The sequence below is a fragment of the Brachyhypopomus gauderio genome, chromosome 12 (genome assembly GCF_052324685.1).
Source record: "Brachyhypopomus gauderio isolate BG-103 chromosome 12, BGAUD_0.2, whole genome shotgun sequence".
In the NCBI taxonomy this organism is placed as follows: Eukaryota; Metazoa; Chordata; class Actinopteri; order Gymnotiformes; family Hypopomidae; genus Brachyhypopomus; species Brachyhypopomus gauderio.
In genome coordinates this window covers 12,338,080-12,360,379 of record NC_135222.1, presented here as the reverse complement: position 1 = coordinate 12,360,379, position 22,300 = coordinate 12,338,080, and the positions used below count along the sequence as shown (strand labels likewise).

Below are 22,300 nucleotides of genomic sequence, written 5' to 3'. Positions count from 1 at the left end.
TCTTACCAGAGTTTTTTTTTCCCCATGGTTTTGGGTAAAATAGACTGGCATGAAAATGGTTACAGCACTGCAAAACTATTGCAAAAGGAGGCTGGTGGCATTGCACAAATGCACAAGCATGCAAAACTGCAGTGTGCTCTACCAGTAGCATATATATGTGGGATGTGTGAAAAATGACATTTGAGATTCTGTGGAATGTGAAGTGGTAGGCAAGAGCTTATAATTCAATGTAATATAATGTGGCTCTCAGAAAAAAAAAAAAACTAATGCAGAAAAACATGAAGGAAAATAGAGATTCAGTGCACTGTTGAAACAGGATTTGTACAACAACATCACAGAGCATCCCAGGAAAAGTCTTCGGGAAGCTTTGTTCTAACTAGCAACGTTCTGAATTCAGAACTCTGAGCTCAGTTCAGAATGGGTGAACTAGAAATGACACATAAACAGCTGACAAAGATGTAACAAATGAAAGAAAAAATAAACATGGCAGGCACAAAGAAATCACATTCAGCACAAGGTTTGGTTGTGATAACGCACAGTGGCATTGAGGACACAGCGATATGTATATATGAGTCATATGGAGCTGCATTCTGTGGTTACGGAAGGATATGGCACTGCATGAGGCTTAATACAGCATGACATGACAGCTGCATTGTTCAGGCTTTAGTTACCTGGGTTGGGAGACCTGCAAGCTAGAACAGGACAAATATTGGTATAGATATTATTTACTACTATATTGGAGTAAATTACACAGTACAATTTTTACTTACATTTATTTACCTATAAAAATGAAACGTCCATGGAACAGAGGATTACAATTAAATATAAATGCAGAAATATTGCCTAGTTTAAATCAAATGAGTACATGCAGCAATGGTATATGGGAGAGTTGGGGATGAAGGTATAAATGGGAACTGGGTATACTATGGCTGCACTGCTATTCACAGGCACATTAATCACTCCTGCAATTATGGCCAGTGTGATTAACTGTGAAAGACCGCAATTATGGCCAGTGTGATTAACTGTGAAAGACCCCAATTATGGCCAGTGTGATTATATGTGAAAGGCCCCAGTTATGGACTAGCACTACTGCAATAGCAGTGCTCCGTTATATGCAGGAGAACTGAGGTGAGTAACACTCGGTCATGTCACCAAAATGCACTGAGAGAGAGAGAGAGAGAGAGAGAGAGAGAGAGAGAGAGAGAGAGAGAGAGAGAGAGAGAGAGAGAGAGAGGGAGTGAGTGAACAAGCGAGAGAGAGAGAGGGAGAAAGAGAGACAGAGTGAGAGAGAGACTGAGAGAGAGAGTGCACTGACCATTCTTTCCACTGGCTGCTCCAGGAGCCACTCGGGGTGTTCCTGAATCCCCAGTGTACTTGTGACTGGAGTTGTCACTATGGTAATGTGTCTTACTGTGTGCCCTCTGCTGTAGTTCATTAGCACATTGACAGTGTCAGCAATAAATCAATTAATAAATAAATACCCTTATCACATTACATTTTTGACAGTGAATGTGCAGTCCCACAGTATACAAGGTAAAGGTGGATTATGTAGTGGAATTCCAGGAAGAGAAGTGGAGGGTGGGCTGGTGGTTGACACCATACCTGAGAACAGTCCCCACCTTTAACAGTAGGAGTGTTGGCCAGTACCATTCGCCAGCCCCGGGGGGAGCTCCGGTGGCATCTACCATGCCCCCCTCTACTCAGGGTAGAAGTTAACACAGGGGAGTGTGTGTGAGACCCTGGGAGCAGGTGCACATCACAGCACAACAGAGCAAAACACATTGATAAGACAGTAAAAAACACACACGTAGACTTTATACACACACAATAAGAAAAACACACACGCAGACTTCATACACACAATAAGAGAGAAAGGAGATACTGTGGACCGTAAAAAATGATCCAGTACTGTTACCAATTTATTCAGTGTTAATACAAATAACATCAAATAACAACAATCAAAAGGCATGGTTTTCTCCAATTACTTAATTTCTTTCTTCCTTTCTTTCTTTCTTAAATTGTTACTAAACTGCCACCCAAACAGCACTGCTAAGCTCAAATTACTCAGATGAGAGAAGAAACTGCTTGATGCTCTACCTGAAGCCCGGACGCCTGTAGTGGATATCTGGACTACATCCCTTTCACTAAGAGGAGACATGGCTCCTCCCTTCGAGCTCTTTCAAGGAGTTCAGTGGTAAAGAGTTTGTCTTGAAACAAATTAAGTAAGACCTTAACTGAATATACCATTAAAGCCAAATAATTTAGATCTGGATAAATTCAGGATCTGAAATATAATACATATAATACATACAAAACAAAAGCATATGTTTTATTCATACACAGATAATTTGCAAATAAATAAACTAATTTATTCACTTATTTAAAAAACCTTCAGAGCTAACCGCAATTTGAAAGCTGCTTTCTATCTTTCAATAGTGTCATTACTTGATATTGTCTTACTGAAAAATCAAGTTATGCATAATTTATTGCATTCTTGAGTGGTGTCAGTGTGCACTTAATATATCAACACAATTCACACTGACCACCACCTGCCATCAGTCATGCAGTATGTGTGTGCACAAATATGTTTTTGTGTATATGTGTGTAGTGTCATTTTCACATCCATTCCCATTCGTTTAATTTGTCTAAGCAAATTCTGGTTTCATCAAAGAGATTAGCACAAATCACACATTGATACAGTCTAGGTTCTAGGCCATTTTGGCTGGGGTCAGTGGCTCTGTTAGAGGGGCCTGTTCATTTATACTTTTGTATGTTATTGTTCTACAAATTAGTCAATGTACATTTCAACATTTTATTTGTTTATCTGTGCTTTCCTGGAATACAAGCTGATTGAACCGAAATACTTTTTTTTCTGACAACAGATGTGATTTTTAACAGGGTGATGTTCATAATATGTTTGATGTATTTGTTCAAACCCTTTGATATTCTTTATATTCTTTATTATTTCTTTCATAAATGTGTTGCAGAGATTTTTATTTTAATTTTTTGCAGAGAACATCATCAAACAAAACATACAAAGAATAATATAATCAGGCTTTTCAAGATACTTAGCTAATAGTCTGTGGTCATGAACAGACTAGGATAGATTTATATAAAACAAAAATAACTATAAACAGTGCTTATGTTTTACAAAGGTATTCACTTCAATGCTATGGTCCTCCATGTATTTGAACCTCTACATTTTTATAGTCAATGTGATGCTTTTTATAGCCCATCGAAAAGTATTAAATGCAGATGGTGGGAAGGTGGAACTTGACATTGTGGGCTAAAAAAAAAATTGCCTCATTGGATATTTGATCAATGGGGGAGTTCATTATGTGCAGTATGTCAATACAAATTTTCTGGATAGGCTGTGTGAATCTACAGCTTGGCCTAGACCAGTTCATCAGAGCCAATTCATATTTTTATTATTATTTTTAATGAGCTTTAGGTGGCATTCTAGTTCTTATAGTTTAGTTCTTTATTAAAGACATAGAGGGCTTAGATCATATATAACAAATGCACTCGTATGAAGAAATCCACTAAATGGATGGATGGATGGATAGATGGACGGACGGATGGATGGATGGATGGATGGATGGATGGATAAACATGGGCCTCAATAACAAAATATTCCTATTGCTAAAATAAACTGACCTTTGTATAACTGTAACATTTGAACAATACATTTCTCAAGACATTTTGGGAGAGTCAGTTGGGCTACATTTGCGAAATGATTTATTGTTTTTGCACAGCTAAGTGCCAAACAAGCAAAACACATTAAAACCGGAAGTTCAACTCATGGACTTTTCAGTAGCTTGCTTAGAAGGGTTAAGTCACACAAAGCCAGGCTAGCTTTCCCCCTTCTACCCTTCTACTTACACTGCATACTTCTAGAATGTCAGTTCCACAACAGAGCTGCAGATAGTCCACACACAGACACACAGAGACGTACACAAACACATACAAAGCCTTTGCATGTAAAAGATCAACCTGAGGATAAATTATCCAGACTAACGCTACTGCTGGTATTGATTTAGCTCCACTTTGTATTTGGCTCAACTGCCATCTTGTTAAATTTGTAATTTAGCACCACGGCAAACAGAGGGAGAGAGAGAGAGAGAGAGAGAGAGAGAGAGAGAGAGAGAGAGAGAGAGAGAGAGAGAGAGAGAGAGAGAGAGAGAGAGAGAGAGAGGAAGAGAGTGATGCTTTTCTGCGCTCTGATACTTTGCAGTGTGAGGACTTGGATCTCAAGAGTGAGAGAATTCTCCACCATATCTCAGAGTTAACATGAGGAATAATTCAATAGCGGTTCCAAATATCACTACAACAACACAAGAAGAAATGTCAAAGCTGACTTCCTTAAAAATGTAGTTATTCAGTAAATCATGTATGGTGCATTTGGATAACAAGAGACTGAATTTCTGCATCGAACAGTTACATTACGAAACCACAAACACTGACAAAGCCTTAATATTCTGAGAGTATTAACACTACAAAGAGTAATAGCACTGCAAGGGAAAGGATGTCGCCAGTTGCAGCTCAACTGTAAACAAAGCTCACAGCATCCTCAGTCCCTTCAGCAAATGCTGAGGTGGACAATACAGGACAAGGGGACAGCAGAAGGGGGAGGGGCCACATGGGTGGGAGGGGCCACAGGGGTGGGATTGTGGGTGGTGAGGATACAGCTTCTCCACCTTCAGTCTTTGACTCTGTCATGTCTGAGTAACAAAAAAGCTATATTTTTCTCCATTAAAGTAATGCACTTTCTTGTACACACTTACATAAATTAAAAATCTGCAATCCTTAAACTCATATTCAGACTACCACATGCCCACATAACTGCACCATACATTTTTAATATGCAATGAATTTTATTTGGGTATATGATGTTTACATAATATTGTTCATAAAATCATTTTTATGTTACTGGTCTGCTTGAACATCCACCACATGTTGTGTGGTGACCAAACCACACTGCTCCAATTGAACTCTTTATACAGAGACATTATACCCACTTCATAAATTAACCAAAGCTTACAAACTAAAACTGTTCTGGCCACAGTGTTTAAAGAAATATTTCACCCACTAAAAATTACTGATTGCTGCATGGGCAGTAAACAGCAACTATGAAATAAGAACAGTTTCTATGTCAATGGGAAGTCGTTTGTGCAGTATACTACACTACATCTTTATTTCAATGGGAAGTCATTTGTGCAGTATACTACACTACATCTTTATTTTAATCTTGGGAAGATCCAGGTCATGGTAACAAGGCTGGAATTAAACTTGGAACTTAAGTTAAGACAAGCATTTCTCATAAGGTAACAATGGGAAAATTGGCAAGTGACAGTTATTTGCCTTTGTCCTAGAAAGTGAGATATATATTTAGAACGGTGCAACAGCAGTAATGCTTGTTTATATTTGTTGTGTCTAAGTGTATGTGTGTTACCTGCAGTCACTGTGTCTTTCTCTTTGGCTGCCAGTTCCTCCACCTCCACTCTCCTCCTCAGCTCAAAACGACGTGCGAAACCTTCCTTCGGCTTCCACAGATCCTGCAGGAGGAGGGGCTTCTCGTTGCTGCCTAACGCTCGCAAGCATTCAGTCCTCCATCGCCGGTCCACCCCCTCAAATCGCCCGATTACGTCGCACAGGACATAACTGCTGGCAGAAGCCTTGTTTAGCGAATAGCGTTCCAGAGCCTCCTTAATAAGCTCGTGGGCACTTGATTGGGGTGTCGCCAAAACACTCTTGTAGTTAGCGCCAGCGCTTATTTCATCTCCAAAGATCTTCAGCACTCCAGGTGCAGAGGTCTGGGTGGAGAGCTCGGCGGGATCATCCCGTACCTGGTCCGGGAGGTCTGTGATGGAGCGGCGGTCGCGGTAGCTCAGCGTCCGGTACAGGACCTGTGTGAAGGTGCGGCTCTGCCGCTTCATGCGGCTCTTGGAGGGCAGGGACATGCTGGCAGCAGAAGAACCGTAGAACATGGTGCCAGGCTGCTCTGGACAAAGAACTAGAACTGAGAGAACCATGAAAGAACATCAAAGAGAGCCATGCAGTATGGGGGAGTGGTCTCATCAGCTTTAGGGACCCACAATGCTCTCCAGTTTTACTTTTATTTCAGGTCCTTTGATCCACTTTACTGACCTGATGAATGTTTGCTAATTAGCTGTCCAGTTGGTCCGTTATGTTATGGAAGACAATGTTATGATGTACAGTCCTTAACATTCTCAGAAATAGATCTGGGAATAATTCTTCTAGGCCATCTTAAAAGTGGAAATGCAGCCCGATCTCTAGATAAGGTTGTAGAAGGCTGAATGTGGAACGTTAATTAAATCACCTTATAAAACCTAGAATGGCTGATATGAATACATTGGTTAGGGGGGTTAAAAACAACCAACACAAAGGACAGGCACATTATCAAGAACACTGTTATACATGCTGATTGTGAGAAAGATTAAGAACAAAATATTTAACACATATTCTCCCACTCACTCAGAAATGTTTGTATAATAGGTAGGCTGTTTTATTCTGGCGTGGCAAAAGTGGCAATGTAAACTTAGCGCCTTTTGCTAATGAAAAAATGTATCATATTTTTTCAGTCCCCCTGATCACTGTATGATATTTAACTTGATAAAGGGACACACATAGACACACACATAGTGGGGGGAAAGCAAACAGGGATGTTGCCGAATGTCGAATGGAAAACCTGCTAATGGAAACTATGTTATATGTGAATAGCAGAGCTGAAAAAAGATGATAAAGATGCCACCATACTGTTACCTCTTTATAAAGGAACTGCAAACGTTCCTTCCAGCTCTATGCAAATTCAGTGTGGTTCACTGGCCTTACAACCCAGCAGAATATTATGTCTCCTGGGCATCTGCTACAAAGTGGTGGGTAAAGGAATCCACAGAACGGAGCTGTACAAATGAGACCCTTAGACACATGTGTATGCGTGTGAGTGTCTGTGTGTGAGTATGTGTGTATCCGTGTGTGTGTGTGTGTGTGTGTGTGTGTGTGTGTGTGTGTGTGTGTGTGTGTGTGTGCGTGCGTGCGTGCGTGTATGTGTGTGTGAGTGAGTGTGTGCAAACAGGGACATATTCTGCATTCATGATACTGCAGTTATGAAAGAAACGGGCCCTTCGTGTGGAACAAAAAGAGAGAGAGATATATAGAGAGGGAGACTGCATCAGCTAAAATCTCCACTACTCGGCAATCTGACGGAGACTTTGACCATCTGCTAGTGTGTAGAAATACTCTACCATTAGCTCGCTCAGCCTTTTCAAACATGGCACGCATTGGGTAGCTGCTATATATTTCACACTTGTTATATTTTTGAGATATATTAAAATCCTATAGAGTTTGGGTTTCTCTTAGCATGTCATGTGTTCAGAGTGTCAAGTCTCCAGAGACTAACTGAATGGCGAGAGACACTTGTGCTTGTGAAACCCAGCAGCCCAAGAAACGAATTACTGGCTATGGTGACAAACGAATATAATTCTCAAAAAGTCAGAATTTAGTCTCAGTTATCATTAATATTTATACAGAGTATATAAACAAGACCAAATATTCTCGGTTCAGCAGCGTCATTACCAAGGTCAACATTTTCATCCTCTTGGAAAGCGGGATCATGTTAGAGCATCTCATTTAAAACAAGTGTCGGCCCGTTCGCGAGTCCAGTTAGTTGGGCTATTGCGGGTCTCCACTAGCAACGCCGCGGGGACACAAAGGCACCTGCTCACGAGCCCTAATCCGCTTCTGCGTCTTATCCGGGCTTCAGCCACCAGACACTGATCACTGATCCATCACAAGCCGCTCGCTTGACTCTTATTACTGACATTTCTCAAAACATTTGAAACGTTTTAAAACTAATTCAGTGGGAGGGCGAAGTACAAGGGAGTTCCGCCCCATGACTGTTATGGAATGCGTCAATGTCTACCTGTATAATAACATTAAGGTAACAACGTCACCGCAAGCAACATAACACAAAAGTTCGCCATGATTAGTGTAAGGCATTAGACTGTATAGTTTCAAAACTGATTCCTGTTCTCTCAAACACCCAAATTACTAATACATTGGACCGACATGGAGATACTCACGTTGATTGCAGAAACGAGGCTCATTCCGACGCGCTCTGCCAGTTATATGCTAGTCCTAACGCGTTGTACATCCATCAGCATTGAGATTTGTCGCATATGTCAGTTCAGAGGAGAGTCTGCTAATATATATGTTTTCACTACTACCTCTTTCACCCTGCTTCGCTGTTTTATCGCTTTAGCCCTTTCTTTTATTTGCCCGTTTCCATAGGCTACGCTCTGCTGTCTGCAAGCTTGTGCGTCTGCATTCACCGCGCCGAACACGTCCGGAGAAAGACGAAGTGAGAACTTGGAAGACTCGCACTAAACCGAAAGTGGCACGTGCACATAGTAGCATTCGCCTCAAATAAGCCCGCTAAGCAGGCTCGGGTGGATGGGATGTACTCCGCAGCTAGAGGAGGCGAGAAAGTGTTTAAAGCAATAAAACAATGGCGTAAAGTGAAAGAGTAAAATGGCGCCCAAATGGCTGTGGAGTAGATGTTAGTATTAGCTTCTTCTGGTTTATGGTTACTATTTTTTAGAGTAAACAAATAATAAACAAATAAAACTATTCAACCACAATGTGGTCTCACAGGTGGTATATGTTGTATAAACATTTGACATTGCTGAAATAATCTTTCACTTTAAGGTTGTGGAATTTTGTAGAGTGCAGTGCTTTTTTGGAACGTTGATAGGAGCATCAGATCCACACATACCAGGCCTTTTACTTTCTGATCTGAGAATCACGATGTTGGTTGCTGGTTAAATGGTCTCATGTTTGTGTAGACAAGAGTCCTTTTCAGAGCCACGTTTTGTTCCAAAGTGTGTTTATTATGGGATGGAGATTTAAGATTATTCAGATTTTGTGCCACCTGGAATACTTTTTACATACAGAGAAGCAGGCCTGAGATGAAAAAAAAAAAACAATTCCAAAATGGTAATAAACACCAAAATGATGACAATAAGGTAAAAGCATTGTTATATGTCGAGACATATAAAATACACATGTACAGACATTGAAAATCAGCAGCACTACAAACACTGCAGCAGTATCACAATCACAAAAGTCCCATTTTAAAGTCATTATCACACATGTTCCTTTGTAATAGTTTGTAATATAACATAGGTATTAGCAGTTTGGCAGGGTGGCTCCACAAAGCTTTGAACATTTCAAAACTTCTGAAAGAAGGCAAAACTAGAAAAGGCACAAATGATACCTATAATGACTTTTCAGTTGGTTTTTTTGGCATTTCAACCTACACCAGATTTGTGTTAATGTACTGTTTTGTACTGTTGTACTAACGAATCAAATGTAGCTCGGTCATCATTCTGTTACAGACAAACTAGGACTGAAGTAAAAAAAAATAACCAAATTGAATGGCAATAAGGCAATCCATTTTAAATCTCAGTTATGGATTCATCCATAATAAAGTATATCATTGATTTTGTTCTGATATATTACTTTGAATTCCATATCTATATCTGTATTTGCAGCTGAACCGGGTTTGCAGACTCGGTGCCAGTGGCAGTATGAGCTTGAGTTTAAGATGTTGTTGACAGACTGAAAGAAGTGTCCTCTTGTAATGCAGTAAAAAGGGAAAGATGGAGTCTTCAAGTAAACACATTAACTCCAAAATAATAATTCATGGAAGGGGGAAAAGGGGGCACAACGAGTCACAATATCTAAAAACTACAGTAGTATAAATATCAAATTATTTAAAACACTGAAAGGAGTCGATAAATATCATTGTCATTATAATAAATATATATATAGTCTTTGAGTTAAAAGTTGCACTTTATACTGGGCAAAATATCTGTCTGCTTATGTGATGGTGATTATAAAAAATACTTTAAAAACTCTCCAGATCTTCATTTGGGTCCTAGGTTCATATACACAGTACACCAGGTACCCTGTTCTGTTCAGGCTTTAATTTTTGTGTTACTTTGACAGCATTGTGATGTAGAAAACATGATTTGATTTTGAGTCTGCCAGGGCCTGAGTTGCCAAGGTACCAAATGTGTACTGTGGCAAAAAACATATGAGGACATAACAGAACTGAACACTTAAGCATAAAACATACACATTATGAAAAATCTGAAGTTTCTCAGTACCTGACATTTAAATAAATGATTCATCCTTAAATCAAATTTAGCCTGTACATACCAAATCCCAAACAGGAAACAATCGCAACCATAAAAAAGAGAGAATTACTATAATATTCAAATTTCTTTATATTCATTATTAAACATGAAAATTATTCACAATTTTATATAAGAAGTTTCTAGGTGTATTTTCAGTCACTGCTGACCACCCTTGAGAACCAATTAGGCTTTAGAAAAACTCCCCTCATCTATGAAACAAATTTATTTTTCAAGTGCTAAATCCAAAGAAAAGCCTTGGCAATAAGATTCAGCCTGTAAATCATCTAAAACAAGTGAAATCACGACTGGCCAATATGACAGGCCCACAGGACAGTTCTTTGAAAATAACCCACCAGATGCAGATGCATCTCTATTCTGTGACTTTCATCTCAAATACCTGTTGTGAAGCATTTCGGTAAATATCTGTGGCATTACCTCAGACACAGTTCGTACTTAATGCAATTTCTGCTTTTCATTATGATTTGTTTGACCTCTGACCTTTCAATGGCCTCTGCCATTTTTCTCCACTTTTGTTTCTTGGAAACCATTTGAGACCACTTTGGGACTTAATCCAATAGAACAGATATTTCTTGAAAGGTTTTACACCTTATGCTTACAGTACAACATGCATACCAACTGGTGTTATTTTTCAGTTTCAAATTCAAATTTGACTGTATCAAATTAACTTTTGTAAGAATAAAAGCATTAATTAATATGAACATCATTGCATTGAGACACAATGAACAAATATTAAACAGCTCGATGTTAAATTGCCAGAAAACATATACAATATTTACAAACTAATAAATTAAAATAAAAATATTTTTTGTACAAAAGGTCCAGAGATTTTATTCAAAGCAATACTGTTTGGTCACTATTGATACTATGAACAATGAACACTGAATATCATACACTATTATTATCAATAGTAATAATAATAACAATAATAATAATAGTATTAATAATAATAATGTAGACTTTATCTAAGGCAAACTACAAGTGTGAATAAAATTACACTTGTAAGCAATTTACATATTAGCAATTTTAGGGTTTTTGTATTATTATGGTTGAGTGTGGTTGCACAACAGGGGACTGTTAGAGAGATGGAAATGATGCCAGTCAATGGGATTGCCCTGAGAGCAGAACTTTTGCTACTTTAGCCAATCAAAAGTGTGGACAATCCTGGGGGTGTGGCCAGTCGTTATGAATGGTTAACAACGACCCTGGGGAATATTGCTATGGTATTCCTGGATCAAATATCAGGAAAATTTAAGTAAATGAGAGAATTTTGGACCAACCATATTAAAAACAGAGCTTGTGAAAAAAAGGTATGTGGGTCAACTTTTCAGGTAAAACATAAAGCAGCAAAACTGGACCAGATCTTCAACCTTTCAAGGTGAGATTCTGGAATGACAGCTGCCCTCAATTGTGAGCTTTTGTCATTGAAGCACTTGTGGCATTTCACATGGACATGAACACTGAAATACAGTATATTAATGTAAATGGCTGTACGATTCTATAGATACAATGGCAGTGGCCATTTACTGTTCACAACTGGAAACAGTACTGCGTAAACAATATTAGGAAGGAAATCCTCCTCTCTTGCTTAGCAGTAGAGAGAGTCCCTTTTGGCAGTGGCAGACATATAAAAAGAGAAACAAAGAAATACTTTCTTTTGTATTTCTTTGTCTTAAAACTGAGGTGAAAGTTCAAGTATCCTTATAGCTCTAAGGTCCATAGTTTTATGTAGTTTTATGAAGCATTTTTAAATAGTAAGAAACATTTATTTGACTGGACAAATGATTTGACAATTTGCTAATCGAATTTACCTTATATTTCTTTGTGTCTTTAGTGGTTAAATGAAATCCGACTGCAGATACACTGCCTGTCAGCAGAGTGGAACTCAATATTCCTGAATGAACCGCTCTCCCATCCTTACTCAAATAGATTTTTTCTGAGATTACAGTGTTTGTACTTAAACATTTCAGCAGTTCTTTTCACCACACTGCAAGGTAAGTGAATATGTGTGTGTGTGTGTGTGTGTGTGTGTGTGTGTGTGTGTGTGTGTGTGTGTATGCACACATGTTTGTCACCGAGCTGTGCTGGTCTTTTGATTGACAGGTGTGTACAAGTACTTCCAGATGGCGTAGTAATGGATGCCTGCTCCCATGGCAACAAACAGGTGCCATATAGCATGCGCGAAAGGAACCACTCCATCACTTTTAAAGAAAACCATCCCCAACACATAACACCCACCTCCAACCAACAGCTCACACAGACCCGCTCTATCCGTCTGGGAGAACAAGATAGAGAGAGAAAGAGAGAGATAGACAGAGAAAGAGAGAGAGAGAGAGAGAGAGAGGGGAAGGCACAGGAAGAGTTATTTGTCAGAGGATCCATTTATCATCTGTTACAGTAATGTGATGGGACGCCTCTTACCATGGAGAGGACAACCAAGGCAGGAAACACCCCCATTGCTGTGTAGCAGACCAGCTCAACCACTTTATACCTACAACACATGGCAGAATTAATAAACATTAAAGGGGGAGTTTTCTTTGACGTTAACTTAGTTTGCTGGTAACCAATTTGAAGTGTCCGATCAGTTATGTAACTATATCTAACATGGATTTCTTTTTAATTTCATATTGGTACTGCAAACCAGAACACAAGACATGGATTGAGACTTGGATTAAATGTGCAGTGCCAGTGGTAAATTATCTTTTTGGTTTATGTTTAGGCTTAATCTGAGTCTAGGAGTCTGGTCCAGTATGTTCTATTGGTATGCTACTGTTTTTAGAAAAGTTATTGCATAACCACATTTGCAAAAAGGCCACATAATGGACCACGGTGCTTAACTGAATCTTGTGAATTGTCTTCTCATAATTATTATTTTGCATACATGTACACTAGAGTGGTGACTTTTATACAACCTCGTTTCCCTGTATCATAATTTGATGAGCTTTCATTTAAGATTAAATAAAATATTACATTCAAGGCAATTTGATAAAAAAAACCTCACGCACAAAATGATTTTACTGTCCTAGCTGACGGCGCACAGCGTTATACGATGTTCTGAAAAATTCTATACATCTCTCTGCTACATAAATTATTGCACAAGTCGGTTTCATGACTTATGTTATATACAGTATATATATATATATATATATATATATATATATATATATATATATATATATATATATATATATATATATATACAGTATATATAGCTAATACAATGACAAAATGCTAAAATGCCTACATAAATAACATTTCAAAGTGGTTTGTGCGTGACCTTTTTCAATATTTTAATGGAATAAACGTCATTTTAGTCATTAATAGGCAAAAGTTCATTCATTCGTGATACAGGAAATAATGTTTGAGAAAAAAAATCAAAAAGTCATGTACTAATGTACACACACAGACATTACTGTGGTGTGAAAGCCATTAAAAGCCATTCATTTACTCCTTGACTTAGACCAGCAGACTTGCATTTGTCTGTAACAAAGTTCCTATCTGAAGCAACTTTGTCTTTCATACACAGAACTGGGGCTACTGACCTCTGAACCTGTTGGTCACATGAATATTCATTAATGTAGTCATATAGATTCTAAACCAAATGGCTAAAACCAATACAAAACAGTCTGACTAAAGTCATCTGAACAATTTGGCATAACAGCTACCAAGGAATGTATCTTCTTTTGTTTTAATTCTTAAAATTATTATAAACATCTGCAATAAACAGTTTGGTCACTAAAATCTGTTCTCATTGTTTACAAAAAACCTTTTTGTTTATTAAGACAGTGAAAGAAAAAAAACATTCACACTATTCTGGTACTTCACACTGATGCACTAAATGCACAAGAACATACACACACATGCACAAACACTTACATAAACACAAACACACACACACGTGCACAAACACTTACATAAACACACACACAGACACTTACATTACATTAACACATACACTTGCATTAACACACACATACACTTCCATAAACACTCACATGCACAAACACTTGCATTAACACAAACACACACACACATGCACAAACACTTGCATAAACACACATGCACAAACACACCTCTCATGAAAGAAAAAGACATATGTAGTTCCTCCAGAGGCCATCACCCAGACAACCCAGCGCATGTGAGCAGCCCACGGACCGAGCTCCCGTAAAGTTAGCCTGACAAACACACACACACACACACGCACACACACACACACACACACACACACACACACACACACACACACACACACACACACACACACACACACACACACACACACACCACACACACACAGCAATGATTCCCACACCAAGCCAAAACGCAATATAAAATGGGTATATTTCAGAGTGGTCTGTTTGGACAAAAAAATATTAAATGTCTCCATAATTACTGAGCAAAATAACAAAAGTCCATGTCTCACAATCCTACTGGGCAATTCAGAATGGGCTCACCAGGGAGTGTAGGATGCAGCAATGAAGAAATAGATAACAATCCTGTCACACATGTGGAAGCACTGCTCGACTGATCTAGAAGGAAAAACACGCTCATATAAGGGACCATAAAGTACCAGGAACAACCCAGAACAGTGTCCAAAATGATGTCCAATGTTTTCTTTTCCCTTTTCCACATATGTGAATGCACATCTACATCTCGGTTGAAGAAACTTGTACAACTCAACACAATCTGGCAATGCCAAAGAAACATTTTAACCAAACAGAAACCTGGTCAGCTTTACAGATACAGCTTTTTATCCTGATAACTTATATAACTTACATTCAGCATAATTTCCAGATTTACAGTTTTTTATGACTGCTAACATCCGTTTGTCCAATCTGTAGTCACATTTTCAAAACTCTAAACACAGTAAACACAACATCAGTCTTCAGTGGCTATACAATTAGCACAATTCATGTTGTTTTTGCACGAAATGCAGTCATTTTACATGTTTCTATAATGCTTACATTTTCTATACACACAAGGTTATCCAATAACAAAATTCTGTATCATTTGTGTCTTATTTACAAATGCTTGCACACAGCATGTCAAAAATGAAAACCTAAGGTTCAAAACCTTAAATATTGTATAAAATGCAAAGTTCTGCAAAAACAAAGGCAATTGAAAAGCTATTACTGCAATACACATTTTGTGCACATATAGATCAATGAAATGAAATGAAGTACAGTAATGTACCAGGTCAGAGAGGAGCAAATATAACCATTTGTCCTGCAATCTCAAGTGCTGGTTTGGTCCTTCACAAATGCCAGATTGGTCCCTATTACAATGACCTCTTTCTTTTTTGTTTTTGAATTAACTCTACCAACAACTGGTTCCAGAAACAGAAATGGAACAGGTGGGAGGAAATACGGGGACATTTGTGATGGGACAATGTAGCATTCGGTCATTCTCATCACAAACTGGTTTATAGACCATCCAAGAGTTATGTCCCTTTTCCTCTTGCCCTACTCGCCTTTCCTCAACCCCACTAAGGAACTTTTTTCAATCTGGAGGTGGAAGGTGTATGATCATCGGCCCCATGACCAAATGTCCCTCCTAGATGCAATGAATCCCTGCTGCAGAGACATTTCAGCTGAAGACTGCCAGGGGTGAATAAGGCATACCAAGCTTTTCTATCCCAGGTGCATGGCAAGGGCCAACATCAGATGTGATGTGGATGAAAACATGTGGCCAACTGCTGAAGACCGTTTAGATTACACGTAACAAGACTGTCCAGTTTTGTATCCTGTTTTTTTCCCCCATTGTGTGGCTTTTTTGTATATGTGTATTTCTACACATATGGGACCATGGCTAATTATGTTTACAATTACGGTAGTTTTTGGGGGGGGTTTTTGGGTTAGGCTACAATTTACAGTAATGTCCCTAATACAGTAAATAACTTTTACTGCAAAACTGTTACTGACTCCTTTTTTGTCTAATCTACATTCCATATAGTACCTAACAGTAAATATCACTCTTTGTGTAGATAGTATGTTGCCAAAAATGCACACATAAAAAAAAGTCCAAATCAATCGGTTTACAGTAAAAAAAAAAAAAACTACAACTAAGAAAACAACAGATGTTACTGTAAAATGTCTGATGTTTGCTGGGAGAGAGTAAAATATTACATGTAATACCTTTTCTGTATCAAATGTTTTTTGACAGTGGTTTGACTATGTTCATCTCGAATAGAGAATCTGTGCTAGTGTTTGAAAGAATGATTGGATACTGAACCAGGTTTGCTGTGTTTTAACAAAGTTGGTGTATAAAGAGAAAACTTTGTTTGCTTTGTGAAATGCAGACTTGGTATTTAGTTAAGAAACTGTGCTTTTGATCAGGATATTAACTATTTGGCTATTTGTATGAGGTAAATGTGTTGCTGTGTTTAAAGTTTTGAAAATGTATCTCAAGTATTAGGAAACGCATGTTAGCAGTCATACAAAACTGTAACAGGATGTTTCAGATAGGGGTCCTTCATTAACTGTGCTTCTGAAACCAGGTTAAATACTTAACAATTAAAGACCCCCCCCAAAATGTAATCTCTATATATATGACCAATGTAAATATATGACCAGTCCAATGTTAATTTTATTAAAACATATATCTGTAAATAGTAAAACCAGTGAAATGTATAATGTAGCATGTTCTCTTAATTTTGTCCAAAATTGTACATTGTATAGTTTTTGTCACAATCATTTAAAAATTTTTAAATTCTAGACTTTTTGGAAGAATGAAGTTGATCACATGCTCAGTATTTTTTCCACTTTTTCTGTTTTGTAGAATTGTCCAGGAAACAGCTGGTGTGAGTTTCTGAAAAATATTTCCAAATTTTTCACATAAACAATTAAAAATGTTTTTGAAGGAACATTTCTGCATGAGAGTGTGTGTACCGTAAGTGACTCTTTTTCCAGGTGATGATGTGGAACGCTGTGGATATGATAAACAGGCTGGACAGCCCCGCTCCATACAGCCACGCGGATACCTCCTCCCATTGGTCGTCAGAGAGGAAGTACAGCAACACTCCACCCATGATACTGGGCATGATCCACAGCTATAGAAAACAAACTTTCACTGCACGTGAATTATTTTTAAAAAGCTCAAACACAGTAGTGTATATAATAACCTATAATGATGTCAGATTCCAAACAGCAGGGGAGACGAAAGACAGTCATAGAGTTCTAAAACAGTTTGAGGCTAAACAGTTTGAGGATAAAAACCAGGCCAGACACACTTATCTGGCAAGGTGCACGTGCTCACCGCGTGTGTGGCACAGTTGGCCGCATGCTCATATTCTGTTGGCTGATATCTCTTGTTAGCTGGGGCACGATTGTTCATAAATCTGTAAATTGGAGAAAATAAAATTCAAAGTAATGACAAAGGGAGTGTAATACAAAAGCAGGACCACCAACATATAGATGATAGTCAAAACTCAAATCAGGACACAGAAACCCAATTCATGTGTGAACCTGACCCAAACAAGTCTGCATTATTTAAAGGCAATAGTACTTGTGTTACTTGTAAAAAAACAAATTCCAAACTTACTTACCGTAATTCACTCTGAGATCATCAAAGTTATCCTTGCGGTGAGTTTAATGGAGATATCAGCACTCTATCTGCTCAATTAAACGAGCTGCCATTAGTCCCAGGCCTATTTGACCTGGTGGCTGAGAACAATGCAGTTCCCTCACCTAGTGGAGCCTTTGTTTCGTCTCAGCAATTATCCTTATACTTAAATCATTTTAGCATATAATGTTTCTCAAAACTCTCGTAAGAATAGGATGAACTCCCTCATAAATGAAGCAATTATTTGAAATGCTTGACGAACTGCAAATGGGGACCAGTAATTAATGACTTTAAGTCATGTGATCAAGGAAGCAGCCATGTCATGTGAATAATGATTTAGACCTGTAACTTGACAAAATTAAGCTGATTCTGCTGAGCACTACCATGCCTTTCAGTTGCTTGGCAACAGCTGGTAACCATGGAGAACCATGACAGAGGATTCTACCTTCCTTTACACACACACACACACACACACACACACACACACACACGTTTCTGTGCAGGAGTGATGTCACCGTTGCCACAGAAACCAATGGATCTGCAGAGCTTGAGGTGCAGAATTCCTCTGCAAATCCTGGAGAAAATAGTTTCGGTTCACCTCTTCTCTCCATCACTCATCACTCCGGGAGTCCCCGGCAACACCACACCCTCATTCACACGGGAGTCGGCGGGAACACCACACCCTCATTCACACCGGCAACACCACACCCTCATTCACACGGGAGTCCCCGGCAACACCACACCCTCATTCACATGGGAGTTACCAGCTTCCCACTTTAATAATTTATCAACACATTTAAAACAGAGTGTCCAGCTAAGTGCCCTTGCAAGGTTCTGGACCTGATAAAAGACGCAGACTGCACCTCTCCTCCTGGCTCACGCCGGACATTATCCTGAGAGTTTCACTTTGCACTGATCAGATATAACTTGAAGGGTTTTCTGCTTCTTGCAGTGAGAGGGCCCAGGGAGATGACTCATACGTTTTCTCTTCAATTATGCAAAGCACACCAACTGCTCCCTGCACTGCAAATTTATACAGTGTGAAATAACAAGTTCGTCCTGTTATTTCACCATCAGATAAGCTTGCAGCTCCTAATAATAATAATAATAATAATAATAATAATAATAATAATAATAATAATTAGTGGTGGGCCGTTAACGGCGTTAACGGCGGTCGTTAATTTGATACTCTTATCGGGCGATATAAAAATTATCGCCGTTAATCTATTCTTAAAGTTGGGTTGGGAACTGGGTCTAAATGGGTAAGCAAACTATGATGACTTTCAACTTGATAGTTTAGCTCGGCTGTATTCCTAACCAAATTGCACAGTAGGGGCGAGAACGAGTTTTCAAACCTGTCAATTACAAATCGTACGTGTTTTTACATGGATGCAGCCACGAAGTCGCCAGGTTTGCTTCATGGAAAATTCATTTTTAGGAACCTAAAGTGTTACCGGAGCGGAGCTCGGAGCGGTCGTTTTCTGCATGGTCCTAGCGCTAGATTCGTCGCTATTGAAATATTTCTTTTTAACCGTTAAAACTGCAGAGGACCAAAACCGGCTTTTGAAAAAGTCCCCCCCAAATTACGTCCGTGAGGTTAAATGTACTAAATGTTGGCTTACATTTCAAATATCATGTTTAGCTGAATAAACATGTTATCAACCCCTTTTAATGTACAGTATATAGGCTTACAAATTCATGTTTAACTGAATAAACCGTTGAACACGAGTAGGCTAACCTACATTTTATTGAGCATGTTTTTTTTCTTCAAGTATCAAAGTAGAACAGCTTCCTCAAGCAGTCATTGATGCATTTTTGAAACAGGAGATGAGCCCCTGGTCTAATGCACCCCCTGTATTAAGAAACCCTATCTCAAAAACGGACTTTAGTCATTACTTGGGTAGCACGCATATGAGCCATTTTAATATAGATTAATCTAGATTAATTTCAAGATTTCAGTTAGATTAATCTAGATTTAAAAAATTTATCTATGCCCACCCCTAATAATAATAGAGATGCTCTTGTTTGTAATAATATAAGCAAAAAAAACAAGAGCATCTTGACAATAATGGGACTCATAATGGGACAATGCAGCACCATAATAAAGGGGGACAGGTAGTAACCACTGCACTGCTGCACAAATATAGGTCAGACGTCCCGAAGCAGCTTGTCCAATAAGGACACCCAGGTCATCCACTACGGGGCTCTTCTCAGACACCAAAAGCCTAAAATGTTTTTGATTATTGCTGTGGGCCTCAGAAAACTGGAAGGAGATTGGAAGAAGACCAGAAGGTACATTTGCTTCCATTAGTGTAGGTAAAGCACTAATCAAAATATGAAATCCGTAGGTCCAGATGTTATAAACATGGATATAACTTGGAAATAAATTGATAGATGGCGTATTGTAACCAGCATGATCAAGATGTGTCACTGTAGTCTCTAGGGTACTGTATATCCAATACACTTTGACCCATACAGAATATTAGATCAGACAGTATTTCCATAATACAGTAAGAAATATCTTATGAGATAGATATATTGCTCTGTTCACACGGTGTATAGCCAATTGAAACAAGTGTAGAGAGAGCATGTCATTTATGCTTGTCTGCAAATGTGAACAAATGTCGTGTGTTGTAATCGGTACCACAAAAACTGAAGACAATTATATATGAAACGCTCATCTGTCGTAAGCACAATTTCGTAGCAGACACCCTGGGAGCTTACTCACGCTATTCTCCCATCCTACACATGTTCTAGTTACTATTCTTAGTGACCTAATAGAGCAGCATGAATATTTTGACCTACCAAACAAAATCCAGCCATACCCAGTCTAAAGATATTGTAACTTGTCCAAGTAATTGAGCACGTACGCAATTCGCAGGAGCGTTAATATATACAGACATCGTTCACCCAGAACACATCCCCCCCTCAAAAACACGCTGCCGCCCGCGCCCTGTGATGCTTTTCTCTAAGACAAATTGCAAATTCACAATACGTTTCACAGACTATTGTTTCCGACTAAATGTGATGTTTATTTGTCAGCCAAACCACAGAATATAGATATAAACATTGCTCACCAAAGTCTGGAGAAATCGTACATCGCGTTTTGTCCTATAATACTAACGAATTACTTTTGAATATTAAAAACACAGATGAGGGGTATTAAAATGGAAATATAATGTGCTGTTTTCTTTGGTCTCCAGACAGAATTAACACACAAGCGCCTACAGATTGTTGTCACGCGTGGGTATGGATCCATGTTTGTCATATAACAAAGCTGTTAAAAAAACGAACACAAAAAACGGACATATATGTCGTTCACCGGGAGTTCACAACCAGGATGCAGTTTTGATACCTTAAGGTTGCCAGAGATTAAGGATACGGCATGCTTACCTTACAAGATTCATTTAAATCGCGTGAGTGCAACTGTTGCACGGAGATTTTAAAATGCAGCTGTGTAGATTAGTCCAATATGTTGCTGTGCAAAAATCGATCACACATCGGTTGCTCGTGCAAACATTTATCTGCAAACCACTAATGGTCGGTGAATATCACAGGGCTGCTGGGCGAAATACGGAGCGATTCATCTCACCAGTAGTACAATCCGGAAGTCTTGGAGGACGTAACGGTCTCAAAGGAAAACGATCTTCCTATAGCCAGCTACAGAAAGTGATGTCAGAGAAGCAGAAACCGAGCGTTTTACTGGAATCAGACTGTTTGTACGGTGGGCTACCGCATCCTATTACAGTCCTCAATGAAGTTACTGGTGGTTGTTGAGAAAGCATTCTATGAAGTGTTTTGCTTTGAAGTTGAGCTTGTTACTGGACCTATACTCCCCTAAGAACATGTATAACATTTACATCATTGACTAAATTAGCCTACACTATTATGCAATGTCTACCCTGCAGTACTACATCTAATTAAAAGTTTAGGCGAGTTTGAGTAAGATACTGCATAAGATCACGGACTGAAACGCTCTTGGACTCAAACTGGCTACCCCGGCCCCTATTCACTAATTAACTCAAACAGGAAAACTTCAGTTGCTCTACGAGGTCGTTTTCCCATGTGTACACTTAAAATGTGGCTTTTGCAGCATTTTTTATTCAGCCCAATTTAAGACGAGTTTATGGGTAATAAGCAAAATTAGTCAAGGAAGCAACTTGTTTCCAATTAGGTAATTTAATAAAGCGGATTCAAAAGTCTTGTGGCAGTTTCTTGCAAATAAATGCTGCATTCAAAATATCCTTTACACTAGGACCCCCATACTCAAATAGCGGCCCGCGAGCAGTTTTGAAAACTGTTTTTTTTTTAGTAATCTTTTTTTTTTCAATCGCGCTATCCGCTCTTATTTTGAAATCGCGCACCGCGATCTCAAGACGCTGCCGGGGATTGCCTTTATGGCAACAACAAACACGTAGCAGACGCCCAAATGCGTTCGCTACCCCCCCCCCCCCCACCCGTCTACAGTTTACGTTCAGTCACCCCGCCCCCCTTCAGTGATT

The 22,300-nt window shown here is 38.8% G+C and overlaps 2 protein-coding genes across 12 annotated transcripts in view; both read right to left on the bottom strand.

Moving 5' to 3' along the window:
• radil (Ras association and DIL domains) overlaps nucleotides 1-8,537 on the bottom strand; it is a 31,262-nt gene extending 22,725 nt beyond the window's left edge. Inside the window, exons 1-4 of one of the 8 annotated variants that reach the window (XM_077023181.1) lie at nucleotides 8,103-8,537; nucleotides 5,453-6,019; nucleotides 1,620-1,739; nucleotides 672-692 (exon numbers count right to left, since the gene is read on the bottom strand). In XM_077023181.1, the coding sequence (XP_076879296.1) occupies nucleotides 672-692; nucleotides 1,620-1,739; nucleotides 5,453-5,987 (676 nt within the window). In that variant the 5' untranslated portion in view covers nucleotides 5,988-6,019; nucleotides 8,103-8,537. Of the gene's footprint in view, nucleotides 1-671; nucleotides 693-1,619; nucleotides 1,740-5,452; nucleotides 8,057-8,102 lie in introns of those variants that run through there. The other 7 variants (XM_077023186.1, XM_077023185.1, XM_077023180.1 and 4 more) reach the window with 7 other exon arrangements.
• Nucleotides 8,538-8,938: 401 nt separating this feature from the next.
• Nucleotides 8,939-21,624, bottom strand: LOC143527842 (monocyte to macrophage differentiation factor 2). Of its 4 annotated transcripts, none has more exons than XM_077023176.1 (7): nucleotides 21,391-21,624; nucleotides 17,493-17,574; nucleotides 17,126-17,286; nucleotides 14,693-14,767; nucleotides 14,312-14,413; nucleotides 12,660-12,729; nucleotides 8,940-12,513 (listed from the first exon to the last, which is right to left on the bottom strand). In XM_077023176.1, the coding sequence occupies exons 2-7, from the start codon at nucleotides 17,568-17,570 to the stop codon at nucleotides 12,310-12,312; spliced, it is 690 nt and encodes a 229-aa protein (XP_076879291.1). In that variant the 5' UTR covers nucleotides 17,571-17,574; nucleotides 21,391-21,624; the 3' UTR covers nucleotides 8,940-12,309. The 4 variants fall into 4 exon arrangements, with proteins under 4 accessions (XP_076879293.1, XP_076879291.1, XP_076879292.1 ...); XM_077023177.1 differs by lacking the exon at nucleotides 21,391-21,624 and adding an exon at nucleotides 17,782-18,783; XM_077023174.1 differs by having other exon boundaries at nucleotides 8,941-12,513; nucleotides 21,192-21,624.
• Between the last annotated feature and the right edge of the window lie 676 nt (nucleotides 21,625-22,300).

What these genes read in the sequence shown, in the direction of transcription:
- LOC143527842 (XM_077023174.1), bottom strand. An exon ending in CCAACTGTGCCACACACGCG is followed by an intron (nt 17,287 to 17,492) that starts GTGAGCACGTGC and finishes TGTTTTCTATAG; the next exon opens with CTGTGGATCATGCCCAGTAT. An exon ending in TGGAAAAAGAGTCACTTACG is followed by an intron (nt 14,768 to 17,125) that starts GTACACACACTC and finishes TTTTCCTTCTAG; the next exon opens with ATCAGTCGAGCAGTGCTTCC.